This window comes from Corticium candelabrum, chromosome 20 (genome assembly GCF_963422355.1).
Source record: "Corticium candelabrum chromosome 20, ooCorCand1.1, whole genome shotgun sequence".
Classification (NCBI taxonomy): Eukaryota; Metazoa; Porifera; class Homoscleromorpha; order Homosclerophorida; family Plakinidae; genus Corticium; species Corticium candelabrum.
This window is the reverse complement of record NC_085104.1, coordinates 6126909-6143096: the sequence shown is the minus strand read 5'-3', so window position 1 is coordinate 6143096 and position 16188 is coordinate 6126909. Positions and strand designations below refer to the sequence as shown.

At 43.2% G+C, this 16188-nt stretch overlaps 2 protein-coding genes and 1 long non-coding RNA gene across 3 annotated transcripts; 2 read left to right on the top strand and 1 right to left on the bottom strand.

Annotated features, from left to right (window-relative positions):
* Positions 1–5307: 5307 nt before the first annotated feature.
* Positions 5308–8781, top strand: LOC134195462 (uncharacterized). Its single transcript, XM_062664484.1, has 3 exons — positions 5308–5322; positions 5440–6701; positions 6761–8781. Exons 1-3 carry the CDS (start codon positions 5308–5310, stop codon positions 6816–6818), a joined length of 1335 nt encoding a protein of 444 aa, XP_062520468.1. The 3' UTR covers positions 6819–8781.
* A 1313-nt stretch (positions 8782–10094) lies between these two features.
* LOC134195921 (uncharacterized) lies at positions 10095–15228 on the bottom strand. The gene is made up of 3 exons (XR_009972455.1): positions 14262–15228; positions 13986–14196; positions 10095–11827 (listed from the first exon to the last, which is right to left on the bottom strand). It is a non-coding gene; the product is annotated as an uncharacterized LOC134195921 (long non-coding RNA).
* LOC134195920 (uncharacterized) lies at positions 12355–13905 on the top strand. The gene is made up of 3 exons (XM_062665012.1): positions 12355–12849; positions 12910–13099; positions 13319–13905. The coding sequence occupies exons 1-3, from the start codon at positions 12370–12372 to the stop codon at positions 13843–13845; spliced, it is 1197 nt and encodes a 398-aa protein (XP_062520996.1). The 5' UTR covers positions 12355–12369; the 3' UTR covers positions 13846–13905.
* Positions 15229–16188: the final 960 nt, after the last annotated feature.

Below are 16188 nucleotides of genomic sequence, written 5' to 3'. Positions count from 1 at the left end.
ATTTACTGACATAGAAATTGATATCGGCAAACATTGACTAGGAACAGTGTTAGATGCAGCACAGTGTAGTAAAGGACTGGTTGTAGTATGGGACGTGTGAATAGTTGACTGTAGATGGCATTCTACTCTTAAAGGTGTTTCTTGATTGTCAAGCTTAAGTACACACAACCCCTAGCGACTACTTCTACGGTATCCGTAGGCGCCTCGCGTTCGTGAGTAACACTTCCAGCGGACCTTTCAGACCGTCTACTGAAACGCCGAGTCTTAGCTAGACAATACGTATTTGTTGAAACCCTAGCTGTCATGGAAGTAAACATGCAAACTTTCTAGTAGTCTAGATTACGTTTAAAGACCTGGCATAAGTTATCGTGGTTTTGCGATCATGATAAAGACAATTAAAATGTACAGTCCAGGTATGCACTCAGTTCCGTTGCAACGACAATGATATGGTATTTACTGACATAGAAATTGATATCAGCAAACATTGACTATCAACAGTGTCAGATGCAGCACAGTGTATAGTAAAGGATTGATCTTACTGTAGTACGGGACGTGTGAATAGTTGACTGTAGGTGGAATTCAACTCCTGAAAGTGTTTCTTGGTTGTCACATACACACAATCCCTAGCTACAATACAAAAGGATGGGCGACGGAAGTTCAGGAAGTGATTTCTTTGCCATTTGGTCACTTGCACGAATCGTTCTTAGACTCATCTGTAGTTAGACACGGAAACGACTTTTTAAAGTAGGTCTTATCATGAAACATGGTCGTGGGAGGAGAAATTTGAGATTTGTATGTACAGTGCCCCCACGCATAAACACCCATAACTTTGGCACGGCCTAACGCGGGCCCCCGAGGTCGTACGCTATAGCTGATTAGATGCGCGTGATCCTTGATGCGAGGGCTTTCTGATAATATAATTAGGATGTCACAAAACCTTCTAGAAGAAAGTTAGTATTACAAGACGGTGATTGGCTGTCGATATGGGTGTTGCCTATTACTGATTGGTTGATAAACTTAGCTCCGCCTTTTACTGTTGCAACACTATGCGGTCGCACAGCGACCGCGCCGTATTCTTGCACCTGTCTTTTTTGCCGTGCGTCGAAGTGAGCAACAGCTGTTCAGAGACAGAAGAAGTGTTTTGAACAAGGTTAGACGGAAGCGAATAAGTGTTCCTGTTGATCAAAAGGAGGCTCCCCATTTCGGGAATGACGGTTTAGCGTCTCCTTCGCTGATGTTTGACTATGTGAAAGACCTATCCAAAGTTTCTGCCAGTTCCTGTGAACTCGGGCAGCTTTTACCAGACAAGGAGATCTTAGACGAAGACATTCAGGGAAAAATTCAAGAACACGGGACCCTAACCCGAAACACGGATCCACCGTTTGCCTTCGGCCCGTGTACTTCAACTGGTTCCACGTAGTTGAACACGCGATCCCGTATACTTTTATCACGAGTCCCGTATTTTTAAATCTCGTGAGCCTGCCTTCTTGCATGTTATTAGAGTGCGAGCGCCGCGTTCTTGATTCTACAAATGGCTTTTACTAGGCATCGGTCTCGTCATCTTGAACAAGTACCGCTTTATTGAATACACTAGAAACGGCCTCTACTAGGCATCGGTCCCGTCATCTTGAACGAGCACCGAGTCCTTGAATTCTATTTTCTACATACTTTTCACTCGGTCCCATCATCTTGAACGTACAGCTCAAGTCGTTGTCTACTCGTACAACTGCACCAAGTACACGACTATTCATAACAATTTTCGTTTTCAACTATATCAACTGGTTGCTACTTTTAGCAGACTGTAACTACTTTCAAACATAAACTGCAACATAAAATATTTTACGGCGCATGCGCATTGTACAATTCTGCAATTCATCTGACAAGGCTGTTGTATGCGGTTTGCGCGTTCATCCGAACGTTCGCTTCACGTCCCCATCTTTCCCGCCACATGTATTCATCGAGGTGGCCAGGCAGCATACCATCTGTTGTGCCTCTCATGCTCTTCAGTTTGGATTTCACCGAATTCCAGTAGCTTTCTACTGCCTGTGTGTGAGCCCCCGTCTGCGGATCAACGAAAGGCCTTCTGTGATTGACTGTTCTGTGACAAGCAACTGTAGGAGGTCTAGCCGCAAGGTCTCGATACGCAGCCCACTGATCTGAATGTATGATTGTTCCAGGTCGTGTGTGCTGTTGTATAATCGGCAGTAACGTTGCAGCGTCGCGCTTGTCGACGACTTCCATGTACCCCACTCCAGGGAACGACGATGTGTCTAGCATCCTAAAGACCCAGACGTGGTCAAGAGGACCTCTTCCTCTGTTGTACTACAATGAATTAGAGGCTGGTTAGTAACAAATAAGTATTTATTTATTCATCTGTAGCCATACCTTGCGGTTGTGTCTCAATAGACTTTCATCAATTTGAACAACTATTCCAGGACCACCAAGAAGAACTGGTGATGCTAACAGTTTTCCAGTGCATATATCTCTAATCAGATTGTATGCATCTACTGCTGAGGTGGTGCTGCATTCTCCATCATCTAGATGGCATCTCACTTTGATCACTGGAATGTCAGATGCCCACAGATACATAAGCTTTATCCATGTAGTCAGCCTGAGCTTTGACTGACTGAAGAAACTGTCCTCTCTAATACTGACTTTTGTTCGGCATCCTCTGAGAGAACAGCACCAGGTCCATCCATCAGTGATGTCCGATCATCTTATCAGACTCAAATTGGGTGCTGGATAGCATTTGGGGCAACGACGTTCTTTGGCTAACAGACCCTGTTCTACAAGGTACTCGAAAGCGGAGTCTTCTGAAGCTGTGTGCTTCCCAATTGTTGATAGCAGACCAGCCATTGACAAAGACAGTAGGACTAAACAGTCTGAAGTGACTTTCTACAGTGTGCTCTAATGTTTTGTAGGCTCTGTGCGGACCTGAACGGAAGACCTAGATTTGTTGGCGCGCTTTGCTATGTTTTGACCTATTTTCGATCCATTTCTCACGGTCACACATTTCTCATGGTCAAATCTCTCCTATCCACTTTGTTTGTGCGTGTTTTGTTAGCTAACTGTAGGCTCGTGCACATGTGCGGACCTGAACGAACTACCTAGCACTTTCGTTTGTTTTGATTAGTTTGGATCTAGTTCTCACGGTCACACCATTGGCTCTAGTCGGGTTTGTGCGCCTGTGCTACAGTGGTTTGTAATGCGCATGCGTAGCACTTGACTATCATCCATGTTTTGACTTTCTCGCGGTCACACCTTTTGCCTCTAATTCTGTTTGTGCGTGTTTTGCAATGTAGCTGTACGTTCAAGATGATGGGACCGAGTGAAAAGTATGTAGAAAATAGAATTCAAAAACGCGGTGCTCGTTCAAGATGACGGGACCGATGCCTAGTAGAGACAGTTTTTAGTGTATTCAATAAAGCGGTGCTTGTCCAAGATGACGGGACCGATGCCTAGTAGAAGCCGTTTGTAGAATCAAGAACGCGGTGTTACGGGGATTTGTACACCCGGTGATTTGTGCACCCTCGCGATTCCAGACCGTCGACTCGATGCTCCAGACCTCATGTCGGGTACACATATCAACGGCCATGCAAAGCTGCTGGTGATTTCGAACCCCGGTGATTTGTGTACCCTTGTGCTTTCCTCGCCGTCCCAGACTGCTTTCAAGCTACAGGACTCGCGATCGTAATGCAAACTAGAGTACTCTCTGTTCCCGATCATCTATTGTACATCTGCATTTAGCTAGAGAACGAATATCTCGTGACAGTTGCACCCGTGGCCGGAAGATGACCATGAAGAAGCCGGATGTTGACTGAATCGAAGAAGCCGGATGTATGATGACTGTGACTCAACCGGATGATGACTGACTCCTAGAACTGTTGGATGGTGACTGTGACTCAAACGGATGACTGTGATCACAGTCACATGTGACTCAATCGGATAATGACTGCGGCATGCCGAGGGTACACTATATATTTAGAGACACAGCTCTAGCGTTGGATTCAGATGCAGGTTGTTGCAGTTGTACAGTTGAGTGTCTACAGTCGCGAGCAGTTGTGTATCATAGCACGTAGAATTGATTCTTTGGCTAGCTACAGTTGATCTACTCTACAGTTGTAGCTGTATCTACGATTTCGTACTAATATGCTTCTATTTGGCTTGTAATAAGTTGTCTCAGGCTGGACGCGCGTGATAGAGCCATAAGGACAATCCAGAATTGACGGATGCAGAGTCAGACGTAGAACCTACAGTAAGATAGCATTGACATCTGTACAGGGACTATTTGGTCGCGTGGACTATTTGGTCGCGGGCAATTATCTCGCTCCTATTTGGTTCCCGAAACCGTTTAACTAGGGCTTATTTGGTTTCGGCCACCTGTAGGGACTATTTGGTCGCGTGGACTATTTGGTTTCGCATTTATTGCGCCTCGAATCGGCACTCTCCAACTCTTACAGCTGTACGAGACGGACGCGAACGACGTGACGATGGCCATGATAATTTTTACGTGTCTCCCAGACGTCTCGATGAGCCGAAATCGAGTGCGACCTGCTTCTTCTTCGTTTGTATTTGGCTTCATATGAATACCGAAGTCATCACGACATTGTCGATTGCAATTTCGCGTGTCTGACGTTTCCTTTTGAGGCAAATCTCGGCTCGTCTGGTAGCGGGCGTGTTGAAAGCAGGCGGAGTAAGAATGTCTTGTGCGTTACAAGGTAAACAAACATGATCCGATCACCGAGTGTAGAGACGTGGTGATGTGCCTAAGAATGTTTTAGTGCGTAGAATGCTGCGGTTAGCTGCAGATTTATGCATCGATCCTGCATGGCATCAATTGATACTTAGGTGCACAGTGACGTATGCCTACTGTCTACGCAAGGAAGACGATCTACGTCTCTGAAATTGGTTGCGCACGACCAAAGATCGGTAATGACTTGCAGAACAGAAGAGAAAATAAGTGAATATATGTAGTTCGAGAAACAACTAATTAAATATATCTAATGTAAAATCACTTATTTGCACTTGGTCTCTCAGATGGGTATTGATGGTTGTTTGTCTGCGTTGTTGTACACTATAAAACGATACGTTTGTTTAGTGAAATCTTGTTTTCTTGTAGACATGCATCTTCTGTGTCTTTCTGCCATTTAGTCTGTCCGTCTGTCTATCTTTTCTTTGAATGGTGACACAGCAAATGTGCTGCAGTAGAATCAGGATATGCAGACAAGAAAATGAAGACAAGAACTATACTAATCAGCATGCAGCTATGCGCATGCATGCAGATGTGAGTGTGTATACAGAGATGCAATGCAAGAGTCATCAGTGGAAAAGTCTCTAAGTCTGTCTGTCTGTCTGTCTGTCTGTCTGACTGTCTGTCTGTCTGTCTGACTGACTGGGGAAGTTTTTCGACGACTTACTGCCAAGACTATTTGTCAACAGAAGTCACCTGAGTTTGCTTCATATTTCTCCCCTATACAGCACGGCATTGCGACACCTGGAGGAGCTGAGCTGCTTACACACCATATTCAGATCTTATTGGAGCAAAATCCTGATTGGTCAATCCTTAAAACAGATGTCAGGAATGCCTTCAATTCTGTTTCAAGGGAACGACTTCTTCAGCAAATTGCTAAAGACTTTCCTGATATCTATCCTCATGTCAAGCAGTTGTACGGGGAATCAAGCAAGCTGATATACGTCACTGACAAGGGAGTTGAGTTATTAACATCAAGTGAAGGAGTTCATCAAGGAGACCCTTTGGGACCTGCTCTTTTCTCAGCTACTATCCATCCTATTTTATGTGAGGTGATCAAGAGACATGAGGGTGTTACTATGCTGGCATATCTAGATGACATCTATGTGGTAGGTCCAGTCAATAGTCTTCGAAATATTTTGGATGATTTGAAGTCTTCCCTGTCCACGTTGCATTTGGAAATTTTAGACAGAAAGTGTGAGTTGTTTTGTCCCTCTGGTAATGTCTGTAATTTTCCAACTCCAGTTACCTCTGATGGCACTATTATACTAGGCACACCAGTAGGAAAACCTGAATTTGTTCGTTCTCAATGTGCTGACATTGCCAAGGGTGGGAAGGAACTTTGCCGTGAATTGGCCCTGCTGAATAATCGGCAAATCTCCATGCTGATTCTACGACACTGTCATGTGCCTAGATTGAACTACTTGGCAAGGCAAGTATTTCCTCGTGATCTAGAACTGGCAGCAGTCATCCATGACAAAATGACTAGATCTTCATTTGTGGACATCATTGGTTTCAATCATTTGAATGATACAGCCTGGAAACAAGCGACTCTAAAGCTGAAGAATGGAGGCTTTGGTTTAACACAGATTGGACAAATTTCTCATGCTGCTTTTGTGTCTTCTTGGTGTCAATCAATGAAAGAATTGCCATCTCGTTTCTTATGTATGACTGACTTGGTTGATTATCTTACTTCTTCTAAAGAAAAGTCGGGGTCGATTGGCTCAGAAGTAATTTCTAGCTTTTCCGACTTGCCACCATTGTCCAAGTCAGCTGACAATGATGAAGATTTTCAAACACTTGATGACATCATCGCTTATCCTAAGAAACTGCAGCACCGTCTTTGTACTGAGATAAACGAAATTAATGTGTCTGAACTCATTGCTCAGGCTCCTTCTGATAAAGATGCGGCAAGGCTGCGGTCATTGCAAGGTCGTGGAGCCGGAGATTGGTTAGATGCCATTTCTACTTCTGATAGGCACGCACTTAAAACAAACGACTTTTCTATAGCGTCCTATTTGAGGTTGGGATTGGCTTTACCGTTTACCAAGTGGGTGAAAGTGTGTGACTGTGGACAACAACTGGATCAACAAGGATACCACCTACTAACATGTAAATATGGAGGAGGTCCTGTCTGGACCCACAATACTATCTTGAAGGGTTGGAGTGAATGTTTGAGTGATTTGCACATTCCCCATCAAACCGAACCCCGGCATCGTTTTGTTAGTAGCGAAAACCGTCCTGATATGACACTCTTTGATTCTGAAACAGGACAGAATCTTGACGTGGATGTTTCATTAGCACACCCATGGAGTAAGGATGCTCTCAACCACGCACACAGAGAAGAAGGGTATGCTGCAAAAGTAAGAGAGGAGAAGAAACTAAAGAAATACTCAGGAGAGGTCCTGCATGGTGGTTTATCATCCAAGTGTGTTCCACTAGTCTTTGAACATTTTGGTTTGTGGGGCTCGCACGCACACAAGTTTTTGTCTCATATATCTAGGCAAAGCTACAATACCACTCATGCACATCCTTTTAACAGCGCTCAACGTTTTAAGGCATTCTGGAGAAAGCAATTTTCCATCATTCTTCAGAGATGCAACGCCAGAGTGATTTCGAGGAAGCTGTCGAGATTTTCATGCAGTACAAACGACAGTGACATAATGTTTGACTGCAATGTTGTAGGCCAAGTCCATTAATGTGTTATAATTTGCTTAGTTATGAAGGACTGGTAGATATTTGAAAGTTTCCTGTACATACGTAGAGTTTTGATGATAATAAATGAACCTGTCTGACTGACTGTCTGTCTGTCTGTCTGTCTGTCTGTCTGTCTGTCTGCATGACTGTCTGTCTGACTGTCTGTCTGACTGTCTGTTTGTCTGTCTGTCTGTCTGACTGACTGTCTGTCTGACTGTCTGTCTGACTGTCTGTCTGTCTATCTGTCTGTCTGTCTGTCAATACATATATTTTCAAACATTGAACTATTATACACCATCTAAGCAAAGTAACTAAATACTACCCAAGCCAATAGGGCTTGGTTCTACCTACAACCATTTATGTTTATGTTGCTGTCTCTTGAAACAATCTTCTTTATTTTTCTGTCAATCACTCTAGCATTTGATCGTTGTAGACACATAGAAAACACAGATCTCCAGTATGTCTTGAAGGTTGATGCATTTGGCTTTCCGTCTTCGTTTCTTGATAGCTGTGTCTGTATGTCTGTCTGTCTGTCTGTCTGTCTGTCTGTCTGTCTGTCTGTCTGTCTGTCTGTCTGTCTGTGTTTCTGTCTGTCTGTCTGTCGTTCGCTTGTTTCTTGTGTACCGTACTGTTGTTGTCCAATATTATTTCTGAACCAATGCTTACTTTTGGTTGTTTCTCGGTCTCTTTGTCTATCTCTGTTGTTTGGTTGTTCTTTGTGTGCCTTGGTAGTGTATTCAAGATTGCTTCTTATTTGCAATAATTACGTTTTTGCTTTGAATTATATAGGTCGGTGATAGTATTCCATTGAAACTTTTGTACCACTTCTCGTGTTTCTCACTTTGTGGCGTTATCAGTATCCTGGTAGAAGCGTTCCTGAAAGTCTACGCGTCCAACAAAACTTGGCGTTGCAGAGTAATGCAGTTTTTAAGTGTGAAGGAATAGTCTAATTAGCTGAAGTTCTGCGAGGCTATACGAATATTATACTTACCGAATTTAGTATAATATACAAACAAACGATCTAGTCCGCTGTCAAGCGACTTTCCACTTGGCAAACGCTGTGTTATATAGCTATAACTGTAGCCGTCCTCGCTAGTGCAACAACACACAGAGCACAAGAATCCCTCTATGTAAAAAGAAGACTGAGGATTTGGCACGTTCGTCTCTATAGATCTGCCACACAGAATCGAAATCACCTCCAACAGCTGGTCCATGCATGCACACATGACATTAATTGACACCTCGTTAATCACAATCTAAACAAGTTCTCTACCCAAAGCAGGTGCGCATTATAACTTCAAATTACCTGCATACGCATTGCCTTCGTTTTCTGGACGTTGGGTTCACACTGCTAACATAACGTCTAGGAACAATTTACTACACTAATGATTACGACATTACGAGTGTGTCATCGTGAGTTCACGATGATGTCGTCGTAGCACTAGAAATTAGCAGGTAGATGACGCACGTGTAACTCGTTGTCACACTTGACCTACGTCAACCGTTTTGTAATTCAGTACTGTACATGTGAATAACAATTGCGTTTACTTGCCAACGTCGTCACTACGAAACACTATACACATAAGCCAAGCGACAATTAGAACTACGCTATCGTCATCAAACTACGAATCGACACAGAATTATCAGTTTTGCGTACACGGAACTGTAGGCGTGAGAAGAATTTGCCCTGAATTTGTGTGCGTCATCAATCTGCTTCTCTACAGTTGCAGTACCTATATATTGAATCGATTTTACCTGGTAGTCACTGTATGCGTGTGCTTGCTCTAGCCATGAACCAGAACGGCAGTAAACAGGGAAGAGGAAGAGGACCTTCTGCTTTGGATGACGCAGTTTACAATATTCTACTTGGTCTTCTCGTCAATGCGTACACGTGTGCGCCGAATCAGGAAGATCAAAAGAAGAACGTGTTGCTGTGCGAAAGAGAAAACACTATGACGTTCAAACTACTCACAATCCGTTGACAGGCCAGAGAGAAACAAGACTTGTTTATAAGAAGTCACGAAATCGACACCTTCGATGAATTTATGGGCCAGTCAGAAGACTGGAAATACTGCGTAAGAGCAAAGCACGCAGTATTTCATATACTAGCTTTTCATCACCTGCAATCATGGGCAACAGACAACATTGCTGTGGCAATGGATACAGTATTGTCAAGTGACTGATTAGCAGTGGCGTAGCGTCCAGTCCGACCGGTCCGGCCATGGCCGGACCGGTTTTTGAAATATGCACTTTCGCCAGACGCTCAATGGCATCAACTTCCGTTTTAAGGGTATAGCCGATTAAATAAGTAATATATTTCTGCTCATGCAGTACTTTGTGCGTCGGCCTTGCGTTCTCCAGACGTCAGTTGAAGGTACTGTACAGGCTCGGAGACCCAGCCGATGCGAGGCTAAAATGTGTGCAGGTAATGCACGGAGGTCCGAGGCCGCTAAAAAAACCCGTTCATCTCAGAGCCGCCGCATCTATAATCAGGAGCAGACCTGTGAGATTAGGAGTCTAGCAAGTTGTCGAAGTAGTTGTCTGTCTTAAAGTTGCCCCGCCCATCTACTAGCGTGCGCTACATTGTCCAGCCCACTAGCGCGCGCTAGGCCGGACCGGTTTTCATTTACTTCCTACGCCCCTGATTAGTAATGTACTGTTGCAGAAGTAGATTGTATAGTTACCTGTCATGTAATGTAAGCATGCAAGTACACTCGATTGCAATAAACTTCTTTGTTTTGCACTAATTTGCAGTTTAATAACCGCAGTTCAAGGACATCGCAACACAATACAACTGATATAGCTGCATGGCATCGAATGGCCAATGCAATGATTTACTTATAGCTGGGGCCTTAGTTACGATAAAGCTAATTATTAAGAAATATAATAACTAAGACAGACAGACAGACAGACAGACAGACAGACAGACAGACAGACAGACAGACAGACAGACAAACAGACTGACTGACATACAGACAGACAGACAGGCTGTTTTCGCAGATTGCACATCCATCATCGCAGGAAGCCGAGTACAGCATGCAGACAACAGACCGGACAACTAATTAGCTAACCGCGGCACATCCCTACACTCGGCGATCGGATCATGTTTGTTTACCTTGTAACGCACAAGACATTCTTACTCCGCCTACTTTCAACACGCCCGCTACCAGACGAGCCGAGATTTGCCTCAAAAGGAAACGTCAGACACGCGAAATTGCGATCGACAATGTCGTGATGACTTCAGTATTCATATGAAGCCAAATACAAACGAAGAAGAAGCAGGTCGCACTCGATTTCGGCCCATCGAGACGTCTGGGAGACGCGTGAAAATTATCATGGCCATCGTCACGTCGTTCGTGTCCGTCTCGTACAGCTGTAAGAGTTGGAGAGTGCCGATTCGAGGCTCAATAAATGCGAAACCAAATAGTCCACGCGACCAAATAGTCCCTACAGGTGGCCGAAACCAAATAAGCCCTAGTTAAACGATTTCGGGAACCAAATAGGAGCGAGATAATTGCCCGCGACCAAATAGTCCACGCGACCAAATAGTCCACGCGACCAAATAGTCCCTGTACAACATCTGCATGCATTAGTATTGGAGAAATGCTCTAAACAATTGCAACGTTACAATTACTTTAATGATGTGGTAGGAAGTAGATACTGTAACTTCAGCAGAACAATGGTCGGAAAACATTGTGAACTCATACAAAGAGTTCCTAGTCTCTGGAGGGACAAACTACACTGATATTCCAAGCAGGAAACGAAAGTCATTTAGAAGAAGAGCAAAAGATTTTACAGTTCAAGATGGAAGGTTGTACTACACAAAGACTCCAGGTTTACTCAGACTGGCACTTGGTAGCAAAAATGAGCAAGATCATGCCTTTCAGGCTAGTGCATCGTAATAAAAATTAGTTGCAGTTACTTGAAATAGCTATGTATATGAGTGAAGAATCACTCTGTTGATTGATGTAGGAGTGTCACGTAAATCCAACTGGCGGTCAAGGTACTCCATTGTCAATTCAATGTCAGGCAAAGAATAACAGCTGCTTATCATCCTCAGTCTAACAGACTAGATGAAAGAACAAATCAAACAATTAGAAAGTAAGATAAACAATATAAGAAGATAAGTGTAGTTCTATTGCAATTAAAGTATTATGACTACATAGATGCCTCGAAAAATTGGTAATAGAGCATGAAGAAGACTGGGATGAACTCCTTGACCCAGTTCTCTTTGCTATTCGAACCAGTGTTCAAGAGTCCATGAAGTTCACTCCTTTCTTTTTAATGCATGGGCGAGAAGCTAGGTTTCCTTTAGAAGCTGAAAACAGTGAGATCACTTCTGTCAGTCAGTTGGGTGATGTGCAGCAAGCAGTACATCATCTAAAGGAAATGAGAAACAAAGTTATCCCTCAAGTAAAAGAAAACATTGGAAACAGTCAGGAAAGACAGAAACAACAATACAAAAAAAGAAAAGGAGCTGTAGCAAACTCTATCCAGGTTGGACAGACTGTTTTGCAATTAAATATGCTAAAAAGGACAACGAAAGGTCATAAGATGGAAGACACCTGGCTTGGACCATACAGAGTTATAGAAATGACTGCATCTGGTGGCTGTGTCCTTCGTTGCATCAAAACTAATTCAACAATGAAGCGCAAAGTTAATATTAGTCAGCTGAAAATCTACAATACACCACAGAAGTCTTCTGAATTGGCAAATGCGACAAGCAAAGATGATAAATCAGCTGCTACTAGGATTAAGGGCAACAGCAAGCCAAATTTCTCAGATTTAGAACGTCAGCTATTTGATCAAAGTCTGTTACGGCTGTGGCGCACAGGAGCAATATGGGAGGCTTGGAAAGCTGAAGAAGACGACGAGAGAGAGAGGTATGCTTACATCTAGCTACTGGCACATATTGATTAGTTATGTTATGGTTACTGCATGTACTTTGTGTTTTGCAGCTTGCTGAACATACAAGCTCTGTTGAAGAATGTTGGCTTAGTGTCAATGTAGACGTGGCTCTGTGGCTAGACTGTCAAACATACGAGAAAAAGCCAACATTAAAACGAGTTAGTGATTTTGCGCTAGTAAATCCTGTTGTTCATCAAGAGTTCAATGATTTTGCAAAAGCTGAAATAACACCAGAATTGCAATTACTACTAGACGTGGGCTTAATTAAGGTCAGGGAAACTGACAAAGCACTCTCATTGCCAAGGGTGTCTCGATATCAAAACGTGTATGTCAACATCAGCAGCTCTCAACTTGATGACCTATGTCTGTGGGTATATGATATGAGAAAGCTGTATAACAGTAAAGGAAGAAGTTTATTTAAGGTAGTTAATAAGAGAGCAAGTATGCCTCAAACATTGTCTAGTCTAACATCAGCTGCCGAGAGTTCACAAAGAGTAAGTCAACTGAATTTGCCACAATAACCAGAAGATTTGTTACAAAATTTTCTTTTGCAGTGGGTACATGGTCTGGATCTCAATGAAACTGATAAATGTATTATACAAGGCAAGTGTGCCGACGGCTTTCTAACTGACAAGCACATGCATGCTGCTCATCAACTTCTATTAAAGCAGTTTCCCTACATCAGTGGACTAGAGTCAACACTCCTTTGCCAGACTTACGGATTCGCTCATGTAACAAGTGATGGTATGAAATAAATACCCCTCTCACTGACATGACACACACACACACACACACACACACACACACACACACACACACACACACACACACACACACACACACACACAACACCACACACACAACACCACACTACACCACACTACACTAATAGTGTAATATTATCAAAATAATATTATAAGCATTCATGTGGTTTGTAATAATAACAAATGCATTTTTGTACAGCTATTCAGATTCATTTTACAGGAAGTCATCATTGGGTGACTTCAACCTGCTTTGGCAAACAAGTACGACTATACAACAGCAATGCTGGCCTACACTTGTCTCCTTGTATGGAAACACAGCTGGCGCAAATCTATCAATTGGCTTACAAAGACAACATTCTCATGGTAGAACAAATGCCAGTGCAACAGCAACAAAATGGTAAAGATTGCGGGCTATTTGCAATAGCATATGCATTTCATGCAGCTCTAGGAGATGATGTAACCATCATGCATTTTGATATTTCCAAAATGCGACAACATCTGATTTACTGTTTGGATCGAGAGGAGCTCTCACCTTTTCCAATGGAAGAAGACAAGCCATTGGAAACATGTGACAGAAGTCACTTTTATATTACTTTGCACTGCACGTGTTCGTTGCCAAAGACACATGGCAAGATGGTAGAGTGTTACGTCTGTGAAAACTTGTATCATGACAGATGTGTCACAATGTCAGGTAGTGAGCCTTGGATTTGCGCTAAATGTAAATAAATGTCTTGCTATACACAGCTTCAGTATTAATTTGTTCAATTAATACATCAACTTTAAATATACAAAGTTGAAACTGTGAACTAAGTCAGAATCTAGAACCTTAATTAAACATTTGACAACGATATCTTCTCTAGACTTACCTTAAATTGCCAGCTGTGTTAAGATTTCCGTCCGCCCGTGTGTACACATGACCAGGTCGTCCATAAGTCTCTAGTTGGCATACACGAGTGCACATCAATGCTCCTACAGCGATCCCCAGTTGCAATTAAGTTGAGAACTGCAGGCTTGTAGACCCATCTATGCTTGCAGCTGAGTCTGCAATCGTCTCCAACTAATGTTGGAGTGAATCTCCTTCGTACATCAACAACGTCAGGCTGGTCAACCGATTGATTGGTTACGTACTAGACTTCACTCACAAAACGACGCCTAGAGACGAGTATTCAGTAATATCAATTGCTTGAAACGTTGTCACGATTTGGGACGGCGAGGAAAGCACAAGGGTACACAAATCACCGGGGTCCGAAATCACCAGCAGCTTTGCATCATGACCGGTGATATGTGTACTCGACATGAGGTCTGGAGCATCGAGTCGACGGTCTGGAATCGCGAGCAAAGCGCGAGGGTACACAAATCACCGGGTGCACAAATCCCCGTGACAGCGGTGCTCGCACTCTAATAACATGCAAGAAGACGGGCTCACGAGGTTCAAAAATACGGGACTCGTGATAAAAGTATACGGGGTCGAGTGTTTGGACGACTGGGTTGTCACTCTCACTACAGAAGACCGAATGATGCTCAGTCTTGTTGTTTTTCAGGCGTTTCGATCCTTAGTTGTTTTGTATAGTTTTTAGATTTTAGGTTCTGTGTAGCTTTTTGGTTGTTTTTTGACTCTAAGAGAAAAATATGGATGGATGGCGTAATACAGAATGTTGCACATATTCATGTTGTCATATCTTCGTGTCAAAAGCATCAATCAGAAATCCCCACGATGAATATTTTAGAAATCGTCTCTGCTATGTTATTCTTGTGTTTCACCATATTCCGTTACCGTTTTGTAGAGATTTACGACCGTATGCGCACCCCTCTTCAGGGGCCTTTCTCTTCAATATCTCAAAAACCAAAGCACGTTTCAAAAATCGCCACAATGATTACCTAGATAATCATGTCATGTCCCTTTCTGCAAAATAACTAGTTAAATAATGTAACACCGTAGCGTAAAAACGAACAAATGTGCAATACGAAGAAAATGTGCTTCCTTGAGCGAGGCCCACTGTAAAACGCAACCGTTTGTTGAGTTCTTTCACAACGAGATGCGGCTACGATTGTTGAATCTTGTTACCGAGTTTAGTCGATAGACATGACAGAAGATTTGAATTACGCGCACTTTCCTGACATCACTCCCGGATGAGCGTTTATGCGTGGGGCACCCCCTGTCAAATAGAGCATGGTAGAAGCATGGAATTCAAGGTAATACCATGGTTTCCATGCTTTTGAGCATGGTAAAAGTATGGTCTTCATGGTATTACCATGAATACCTTACTTTTCATGGCATGGTGAGAGCATGGATAGCATGGTATACCATGTGTACAGGGACTATTCTGTTCACGGGGACTATCCTGTTCACGTGGACTATTCTGTTCATATTTGCTCCTATTCTGTTCATATTTGCTCCTATTCTGTTCACCGGGGACTATCTTGTTCACGCAATTTGAACCCACCCTAGCGGGGACTATCCTGTTCACTGGGGACTATCTTGTTCACGTGAACAGGATAGTCCCCAGTGAACAGGATAGTCCCCGCTATAGCGTGGACTATTCTGTTCACCGGGGACTATCTTGTTCACAGGCGACTATCCTGTTCACGACGACTGTTCTGCATGTTCACACTAGCCATATCCATAGTGTTCATGGCGACTATCCTGCATGTTCACAGGCGACTTTAACTTATAGTCCTGTTCACGTGAACAGGATAGTCCCCGGTGGACAGGATAGTCCCCACTATAGCGGGGACTATCCTGTTCACCGAGGACTATCCTGTTCACCGAGGACTATCCTGTTCACAGGCGACTATCTTGTTCACATGCGACTATCTTGTTCACAGGCGACTAACTATCCTGTTCACGACGACTATTCTGCATGTTCACACTAGCCATATGCATACAGTGTTCATGGCGACTATCCTGTTCACAGGCGACCTAGGCTACCTAACTAAATAAATAGTAATCATAAATATCTCGATGATAAAATACAATTTGCTCTGACAGCTAGATGCCATTGTACGTGTGTAGTTGCCTTTTATTACTCTCTGATTCATCGTATTGAACCTGGTTACTGTAACAATAAC

What these genes read in the sequence shown, in the direction of transcription:
- LOC134195462 (XM_062664484.1), top strand. An exon ending in GGTCGTGGAGCCGGAGATTG is followed by an intron (nt 6,702 to 6,760) that starts GTTAGATGCCAT and finishes ACTTTTCTATAG; the next exon opens with CGTCCTATTTGAGGTTGGGA.
- LOC134195920 (XM_062665012.1), top strand. Translation starts at nt 12,370, where the DNA reads ATGTTATGGTTACTGCATGTACTTTGTGTTTTGCAGCTTGCTGAACAT. An exon ending in CTGCCGAGAGTTCACAAAGA is followed by an intron (nt 12,850 to 12,909) that starts GTAAGTCAACTG and finishes TTTCTTTTGCAG; the next exon opens with TGGGTACATGGTCTGGATCT. An exon ending in CGCTCATGTAACAAGTGATG is followed by an intron (nt 13,100 to 13,318) that starts GTATGAAATAAA and finishes ATTTTTGTACAG; the next exon opens with CTATTCAGATTCATTTTACA.